At 37.4% G+C, this 9945-nt stretch overlaps 1 protein-coding gene and 2 non-coding genes across 3 annotated transcripts in view; all 3 read right to left on the reverse strand.

Annotated features, from left to right (window-relative positions):
* Positions 1-4100: 4100 nt before the first annotated feature.
* The window catches only part of LOC114580340, an 11670-nt gene continuing 5825 nt past the window's right edge, over positions 4101-9945 (reverse strand). The window contains exon 2 of the mRNA XM_028697566.1: positions 4101-4315. Coding sequence (XP_028553399.1) covers positions 4101-4315 — 215 coding nt within the window. The remainder of the gene's footprint in view (positions 4316-9945) is intronic.
* Positions 9239-9331, reverse strand: LOC114580348. Its single transcript, XR_003701721.1, has one exon. It is a non-coding gene; the product is annotated as a small nucleolar RNA R64/Z200 family (small nucleolar RNA).
* Positions 9631-9710, reverse strand: LOC114580352. The gene has a single exon (XR_003701725.1). It is a non-coding gene; the product is annotated as a small nucleolar RNA Z199 (small nucleolar RNA).

The following is a 9945-nucleotide window of genomic DNA, read 5'->3' on the forward strand; positions in this document are numbered from 1 at the left end:
TTAGTCAAAGAGAACATAGTCGAAGGGCGACGTTGGTTGAAAGGACCGTCGTCGGCTACGGTGGTCAAAAAGACCATAGTCGGCAAGTGATGGTGTTCGTAGTGGACCGTATTTAACGAACAACGATGGTCAGAGTGGACGGTAGTCTGGCAACAGTTGATAACCGGGTAGGAGTCTGACGACATTCGGTGGCCAGACGTAAGTTCAACGATAATTGGTGGTTGAGCAGAAGTCTGATGACAATCGGTGGCCGGGCGTAAGTCCAACGATAATGGTCAGGCAATAATTGGTGGCAGGGCGAAAGTCCAACAAAAGACCAACGACGTTCAGTGGCACAGTAATCAAGAAAAAGCTTAGCGGCAAGAGATATCTCAGATGTCTCTTCCTTCTTCCTCTTCTCCTCTCTTCTTTGATTAGGCCCCCTTCAATGAAGAATGAGAGGTCTACTTATAATTTTTTTGGAGTGGCATGACCACTAAATAGAGAGAAGAACAAGAACACATTGGGAATAGTTCAATTCCCTTGATCATGGATTGTTTATCGAGTATTTTGAGTGCCTAAATGATATCAAAATTTGACGATCTTAGGCTCGATAGATTCATCTCGATGAGCCGCTCAATTCGATAATAAACATGCCACATTTGGAGATCATTTGGTCATCCATTTTATGGTTTGAACCTTCTAAATGCGCTTTGGGATAGGATTGAGTCAAATTAGGTGTAGTTAGGTTCATCTTTTTGAGACGTTCAATTCAACTATAAATTTGATGAAATGAGAGTTTGAATGATCCCGAATTAAGTTTTGAAAGTCTCCAGCTCAAATTTCTTTGAGATTCGTGCCCAATCATGATAAATATTTGATGATATATCAAAGAGTATCGTTGAAAATAAAAAATAAAATGAGATAAATCTTGTTCCAACTTTTTTTAATCTAATTAAGACATCATAACATATTCATCATCACATACATAATATTTGAATTAAAAAACCTCTTGGTTGATAACTAAAGCTCATATGCTTGATGGTGTGATGCGAGACTTCAATAAATATTCTCTATCTATTCATTATTCTTTCCCATGCAATAAACTCCCACTTTATTTATAATTTTTCTATTCAGGTGAAATGAGGGACTAGCCCTCTCCCATTACTATATAAAAAATGATTACAAAGGCCAAGACCCTAATACAACTAACTCAATATGTCACAGCACAATACATGAGCTGCATTCAAAAAATTACAATGCTCAAAATATTTTCAAAAATACCATAATTCAAATAAAAAAAACAATAAAATACAAAAGACGTCATCTGATAAAAAAGCTCTACTAGGGTTTTGCTGGTCTCCCTAATTTGCTTTCCGCCGCCTCCCCGGCCGGGGGTTCTCTCCCCATGACTAACTCTGATTTTCATCTGCTCCCTTCTTCTTCCGCCACTACTGCTCTTCCTGTCTATGTTGTTCTCCCTCTTTGGAAGAACCTCCTAGCCACCACACCACAAGTCTCCACTGAGTTCTCTCACTCCCTCTCCTTTGTCCCCACGCAAAACCTCAATGCTCAGTTTACCACTGATCAATTTATCGCTGGAGCTCCCGAATGGTCTCTTTCACTGGTTGGTTATTCCATCGGGAAGCGACCTTTTTACGATGTCCTACTTTCAGTGATCAAAAAGACATGGACGCTCAAAGGCTCTCTATCTCTCCTCACCATGGATGATGGTTTCTTCTTACTTAAACTTTCTGCTCTTGAAGATTATGAGCTTGCTTAGACTGGCGGGACATGTTTTTTCTTCGATAAATCGTTCATATTGAGGAAATGGACACCCGAATTTGTTCCAAAATGTGAAGAATTCCCTTCCATCCCTCTTTGGATTAAAATTATGAATCTTCTGCTCTCTCTATCTGGACTCCATAAGGTATATCTAAACTTTTTAGCTGTGTTGGTATTCCTATTGTTGTTGATGCCCTAACTACGGCTAAACCTCGTCTAACTTTCGCAAGAGTCTGTGTTCAAGTCACCAACAACTCCCCCTTACATGATGAAATTTTCTATAATGTTGACGGCAAATCTTCTCCCTTAAGAGTGCAATACGACTGGAAGCCTGATCGTTGTTCACAATGTGGCTCAATCATGCATCCCCCAACTCTCTACCATAAAGACCCAATTTTAAATCCCCAAGCCACCAACAAACCTAGAGGAAGGTGTACCAGTCGCAAACCGCATCTTACCCCTCCTCCCAGACTTACAATTCCTAAGCCCGCCCCTCCCCCCAAGATGAACTGAACCAATTCAATCCCATCTCTATTACCCAACTTGCCTTCGTCTCAAAATCCAAGTACTGGTACACTCATACTAAACCTAAACTCTCCATCTGGAGAAATTCAAGATATCACCGACATCAATCCTCAGTTACAAGAACCCCCTCTTATAAGCACCAAAAACAAATTTGATGATTTGTCTGATCAGGACAAAAACGAAGAAGTGCACCCTTCTACCTTACTCCTCATCCACCCTTCCACCCACATTTCCCTTATCACAACTAACACTACCAACCCAAATCAAAGCAGTCCACCACAAACATCACCCCGCAACCATCAACCCAACATTTCCCTATCCTCCAATGAGACATCCACCTCTAGCTCTAACACCACAAAAGTTCAGCATCCAATTGACCAAAACCATAAACAAACTAGAGGCAAGCAAGCCAAAAAGGCCTCTACCTCCAATTCTAAATCCCAATGAATCTCCCTAACATCGCAGCTTGGAACATTCGTGGGTTTAACAACCCGGACAAAGTATTTTGATGCAGGCGACTAGCCCGTGCCAATAATCTAGATCTTCTCTTTATCCTTGAAGCTAAAATCACCCACACCAATTTCTCTAACCATTGGTTACAAGCTAACCACAAAATATTACCTAAGGAAGCCTCTTGTGACAACTTCTATACTCCAGTCACGGCCGCATTTGGGTTAAATGGAATGAGGATGCTGTAAACTTCACCCCTAAATACATGACTAGCCAATTTATTCATGGTATTATAACTATTGACTCTTCAACTATATGTGATGTAACTGTTGTTTATGCTAGCAATTCTCATGCTGAAAGACAAATTCTGTGGAAGAATATTCAAGCTATTGTTGATTCTATCAATACTCCTTGGAAAATCATTGGTGATTTTAATTGTTGACGTACTTTGGGAGAAAAAGTTGGTGGCACAACTCTTTCTAACCCTAAACTAGAAGACTTCAACAACATGTTGTTTAATTCTGAGATGCAAGATCTCTCTTCTGTTGGCCACTTCTTCACTTGGCATAATCAACAACAGCACAATCCCATTCACATTAAATTAGATTGTGTCATGGTTAACAATGATTGGCTTGTCACCTTTCCCAACTCTTTTTATAGAGTTGGTGATCCTGATTGCTCTGACCATTCTCCATTAATTTTGGTGAATTCCACTGATAACAAGAGCGGGCATAGATTCTTGTTCAAAAACTATTGCACCAAATTCCTTGAATTCTGGAGTTGCCTTATGGAGGTTTTTTCTCTACCCAATAAGAGTAGTCCCTTAAGCTCTTTCAACTACAAGCCTAAGACTCTTTATCATGAAGCATAAGACTTGGTCCAATGCCAACTCCATTCAAACTGAGATAAACACTCTCAAGGCGCAACAACACTCTATGATTACCCAAGTTGAAAGTAACCCTTTGGACTCCCAACTCAACTACAACCTAAAGATCATCAACACTAAGCTAGCATACTACCACACCACTCTTACTAGCTGGATCACTCAAAGAGCCAAGGTGAAATGGATTACCCATGGGGAGGATAACTTAAAGTTCCTTTACTCCAAAATCAATGTTTCCAAAAACCACAATCGTATTAAGGAGATCACCAATGAGCAAGAAACTCATACCTCTCACCAAGACATTGTTAATCTCTTCATCAATCACTATAGCAAGCTATTTAATAATCCTGCTCCCCCTACTTTGGATCAGCATTACATAGACATTCCTGCGGGCAATTTGATCCCCAGTCACCTTGTCTCCACTCTTATTGCCCCAGTTACCATGGAAGAAATTAAGAGCATTGTTTTCTCCGGCAAATCAAACTCTGCTCCTGGACCAGATAGATTTACATTTGATTTCTATAGATCCACTTGGAATATCATTCAGCACCATCTCTACAAAGCTGTAACCTCCTTCTTTAACATTGGTTACTTGTCCAACCAAGTCAAAGCAACCTCCATAACTCTCATCCCTAAACACCCTCATGCCAACAATGTCAACGATTTTAAACCTATTTCTCTCTGAAATGTTATCTACAAGATTATCGCAAAAATTATTGCCAATAAGATGAAGGAAGTGTTACCCTTCATCATCCATCCTAGTCAAGGAGGTTTCATTCATAAGAGAATCATTTCTAATAACATTCTCTTAGCTGCTAATCTATTTCGAAACTTCAATCACAAAGCCAAGCAAAAGTTTTTTTGTGCAAAATTTGATATTACTAAAACCTTCGACACGATTTCTAGAGAGTTCCTTTATAGAAGACTTGAGGCCAAAAGCTTCCCTGAAATGTTCATTTCTTAGATCAAGGCATGCACTACAGATGTTCACTTCTGTATTTGCATTAATGTGGTGCTTGAGGGCTATTTTAACTCCACTTCTAGTACTATGCAAGGTTGTCCGCTCTTCCCCTACATATTTAGTATCATCATGGATGAATTATCTTCTAGCTTTGAATTTACTTCTTCCAATAACACCTTTAAAGGAATTTCAGTCGGGAGCTGTGATATCACCCACCTTATGTTTGATGATGACCTCCTTGTCTTTGCTATTGCCTCTACCAGCAATGCTCACACCCTTAATTACATTCTTAGAAATTTTGCTGCTGTTACAAGCCTCCATGTCAATCCACAAAAAAGCTCAATTTTGCTCTCTAAAAATGCCCCTTATGCTGCGGATATGTGTGACATTCTAAATATACAACAATCCCATTAAATATTGAGATTGCCTATTTTTTACAAGAAATTGAAAGTGAAATATTTTCAATCTTTATTGCAACAAATTTATACTCTTTTAGATGGTTGGAAAGCAAAAACTTTATCATTTGCTGGCAAAATCCAATACATTAAATTTACCATATGTAATACCCTTATTTATTGGATTCGTGGTTCTATCATACCTAAAAGTTGTTGCAAGCTAATTAGTCATATGTGCTCTAGATTCACTTTCTTTGGCAACATCACACAAAGAAAACTCTTTGTTGTGTCTTGGAAAGGAGCAATTATTACATCCGGTGTTCGAATGCGTTCAGAGACCAATAACCACGCGCCACGTCACCTAAAACTCAGTATTTTAGACTCGATATTGCTCAGTATACATTCGGACCGTTCAATTTTTTACGAGATGTAATAATTTCTCCTTGGAAAGACACTTGCTATCCTAAACAAAATGGAGGATTGGGCATTCCTTCCCTCCATCATAGTTTTGCTTTTTTTATCATTTAGAGATTTTTAAATATCAACAACTTACTCTTTAATTGGTGGAGAGCCAAATACTACTCAATACTCTCTGTGGAACTTTATGCCAGTGAATAACTCCCAATATTTGATTTTCATTTGCAAGAAAGCTAATTGTATCAAAAATTGCATCTCTTTTTCTATTAACCCGAGCAACAACCTTTATGTTCTTTGGGACCCTTGATGTGGTGGTTCTTCCATTACTAAATACTTGAAACACTCACAATCTCTTGCTAGTTACTCTCAACACTTTGATTGGAAGGTTTCCAATATTATCTTGGGGGATAGGTGAGTTCTCCCTCAATGCGATAACCATACAATTAATATTGATAGTCAAGTGGAGAATCATTATTGGATTGACAACAAAAATCCTAAGTTTGGTGATTTTCGTACCCAATTCTTTATCAACTTGAATAAGGTTGATTGGTACAAATTTATATGGCACAAAAAAGCTGCTCTTCATTTCTAAGTGTATGCTCTGCTAGCTTTTAAAGGTGGCTTAAAAACTTTTGATGCTCTTACCACCAGTGGGATAATCACTCCTAATATTTGTTGTTTTAGTTATTGCAAAATGGATATCCTATCCCACCTATTCTTTGAGTGCAATTTCACGTTTGACATTGACAAATCTTTTCTTCTTTGGCTAAGTGGTTATTGATGAGGCCAAATTTGCATCAGCTATATGATAATATTTTGGAACAAGGTTTCAAGGCTCATTTAAAAACTTTGGATGCTTTGCTAGGTTTACCCTCAGCTTGCACAGGAAAGAAATTTTTCGTACAACCCCCTGGCGGGCGTTGTGTACACTAGGACCTTAGCATTATGTACCCGAGCACCTCGGCGATATGTTCCCAAGTGTCCCAACGCTAAACGACAAAGAGCATAACACCACAACGACATAGATACAACGCAGCATCAGATCAAAACAGAGATTTAAGCACCACAAATTGATGTTGTAGTGTTGTGAGACAGACCAGACAGTTTCCTTTATCATTTTTTTTTTACATCCTTTGGAGTTACTTGGCTTTCTATCGAGAACAATGTATGTTAGAAGTGAAGCAAGGGGAGCGTGAGAGAGAAGAGAGAACTGCACTAATTTCTCCAAATTTGGTGGTATTATTGATTGCCATGCCACGGTCATTGCCACAAAAAAAAAGCAGTTATTCACAAAACTCATGGCTGGAAACACGCTTGCTTTCTTTAGTTTGGGCTCTATTCTGAAGTTGATTGCTGCTTACGCTGCAGCAATTTTCAATTTGCCTGTTTTTGGGTACCTGCAATTTTTGTTGCCTTGACAGATTGTCTGAGTGTTATTTTTGAAAAGACGATGAAGAATGTTGATCCTTAGGTGCCTCTTGAACAATTTTTTTGACAGGGCTTTGTCTTGTTTTGTCCTTCTCAGCTCTTTAGCCAATTTGTTTTAGCTTTGACATCTCTTTTTTTGTTGTTTAAGATTTTGGATTATAATTTTCTACTTCTTTACTTACTTATAATTTCTTTTGATTAATGATGTGAGCTCTACCCAAAATTTCCCCCCAAAAAAATGGATTGATCAAAATCTGGACACATGCAACAAAACATTCCCAAGTTTCGTTAGCAGCAGTCGGAATACAGTAATACACTGCACCACGGTTGCCTACGCAAAGACGAGGCCGTCCATAATACGATGATAGGGAGCAGCAAATCATCATTGTCTAGCAAAATAGGAAGCCTGATGCAAGTACTAAGTAAAAGTTCGAAATGCAGAGGAGCCAATGCTGTGACAATAACTGCCCAGATCAATCAAATAGAACATTTAACCTCTTAAATGTTTTTTCTAGCCCTTTAATTTGGCCAGAATAGCCTTTTTGATCCGGAATTGCAAAGAAATTTGAGAGAAAAAGCCCCGTTTCCAAAACTATAAATGAAACTTTGGCAAAAAAATGGCAGATTTTCTAATGAAAATGTATTGCACACATCAAATCGAAAGGCTTAAAACGACAGCACATTAAATGAACAAACTAATAAGGGAGTTGATTTGTGCTCCATTCGAATGGCAAAAAAAATCATTAATTTGTGAAGAGTTATTGAAGTTTCACTATTCACCTATACAATTTTTCTTTCTCAACCAGATTTGCCGAAGAAACGTGAGAAAGAGGAAGAGGCAATTATCTTCGCAAAAGCAGGAACATAAAGTTCAATTGGAGATGAATCACAATATTTTTGAATTTCCCTGTATTTTGAAATGAAAAATAGGATTTCATGTTGGAGATGCCCTAAATGAATAACAATAACTATTAGAATGTTTTGCTACTAAACCACAACCACAAGTCTATAGAAAACAAAATCAAGATAAAAGCCACAAGAATGAAAATATCTTCCATTCTGGATGTCATTTGTCTGAAATCTAACAACTTAATCAAAATTAAAAAGCTCTTTATTTAAGCAATGGACACAAGGTTCTTTGAATCATCACCAAACCGAACAATTTATAATGGAAGATACCTCATTTTGCTCAGAACAATAAAATTTTATCATTAGTGCATAAAACGCTCTGGTACCTGAAATGCGACGTATTTTCTGATTCATCACAGAAAAACTTTGAAAACATGGCCAAGTTTTTTATGTCAACAGTTAATACAATGGGTAGCGCTACACTAAAAGATGGCCTTCATTCACCTGTGTTAGCAGGGCAGTCACATTGTATCCACAATGCATTTTATAACCTCCCATATTCATAAATGTACCGAGTACTGTAAGCAGATTTAATCATCTGGCATCTACAATTTGATTTGTTAATATTTCTAAACAACACTTCGTAGAATTAACAATCTATCTCCCTTTGGTGTGCTTCTTCTCCTAAATCTGCTAAATCTGCCAAACCATCAAATTTACTAAATCCAGAATTTAAGGCAAAACAGAGAATGAACAAGCTTTAAGATTTTTTGGGTGCTAAAATTGTCTTTTTTGCTTGTTAGCAGGATTTAAGCGAAATCCTGCATACATACAACTCCTAAGTAAAGCGTGATTTGATTACTAAGGGGCTGTTTGGTAGCACCCAGGATTTGATTAAAATAGGATTTGTAAATCCTCTAAATCCATATTTGGGAAATCCTGACGGGCCTACATAAAATTGTTTGGTAACATTCATAATAAATACAATTAAATCCAGTCAGACTTCTTGATTATAAAGCAAATTTAACGAGTCTATGTGTATGCGTTGTGTGTGAGAGTTTGCCTTAAATGGCCTAAATGTCAAAAAAAAAAAAATTAACTAGGGGATTCTTCCTTTAGAGCCAATGTATTTAGTAAATCCGGCAAAAAACCGGATTTCAAATATCCGGAATTTAGCACAAAAAGGCGGAATTTTCCATCTATGTTGGCTTTCATTTGCCATGAGATTTGATTTTGCATTTTAGGCAGTTTAGCTGGATCTCGCTGGAATCCACCCTAAACCATGCGACCAAACAGCCCCTAAGTACACAAATATTAAACTAACATAACTCAAAGAATGTGGAAATTCTATAGTCCTAAAACTTTGAATGAACCACATGTTTTATGAAGCAATAACCTCGGATTAACAAACAATATTATTGTTTTTCCTTTAAAAAAATTATTTTTTTGGCTTTCACTGAGAAGTCACATCCTTGAACTTCAATCCAAAAATATTACTTGTTTTTCATGCAACTCAAGGTCAACAAAAAAGACAACTTTAAACCACATACAAATTGAAATATAGCAATTTTGCTCAGAACAATGAAATTTTCTTCTCATTGGCGCACAAAACGCCTCTGAAGCCTGACATGTGTATTTCATAATTCATCACAGCAAAACTTGTAGAAAAACGCCAAATCCCATGGAAACAGTTTAAAAAAAGAACAATGCCGGACAAAAAACGATCCTTAATCCATTCATAAGCTGGGCTAGAAATCTTTGTTGCCCACAAACGTTTTTTCATAATTATCTATAAGATGACTGCTTAACTGCGGGATCAGAAAACAAAATAAACTATCTCAGTCACATTGTAATCAGAAACACGGACCAATCAATTCATCATCATATCCCACACTTATTTCTCCTACTGAAACGAAAACCACAAAAACGATATCAAAATCGAATAACAATAAAAAGATGATCATCAGAGACTTAAATTCCATTTACATCACGGAAGGATAAATCCATCAAATTGTTGCAGTGTCCTCATCCCTTGATCACCTTCAAATTACAGCGAACTAAATAACAAGAAGCTACAGTATCTGAAAACATAAGAAAGCAGATCGAGATATAGTTTGAAACCGTAAAAGCTCAACGAGAAGCCGGCGTAGATCTATGAAGCACATCATACCTCTGAGGGAAACCTAAAACAATTGCCCACTTTTTCACTTGTTATATAGTGAGAGAAGCCAAACCCTAACCCACAAAAAAATAAATAAATAAATAAATAAAAA

The sequence above is a fragment of the Dendrobium catenatum genome, unplaced genomic scaffold (assembly GCF_001605985.2).
Source record: "Dendrobium catenatum unplaced genomic scaffold, ASM160598v2 fragScaff_scaffold_974, whole genome shotgun sequence".
Taxonomy (NCBI): Eukaryota; Viridiplantae; Streptophyta; class Magnoliopsida; order Asparagales; family Orchidaceae; genus Dendrobium; species Dendrobium catenatum.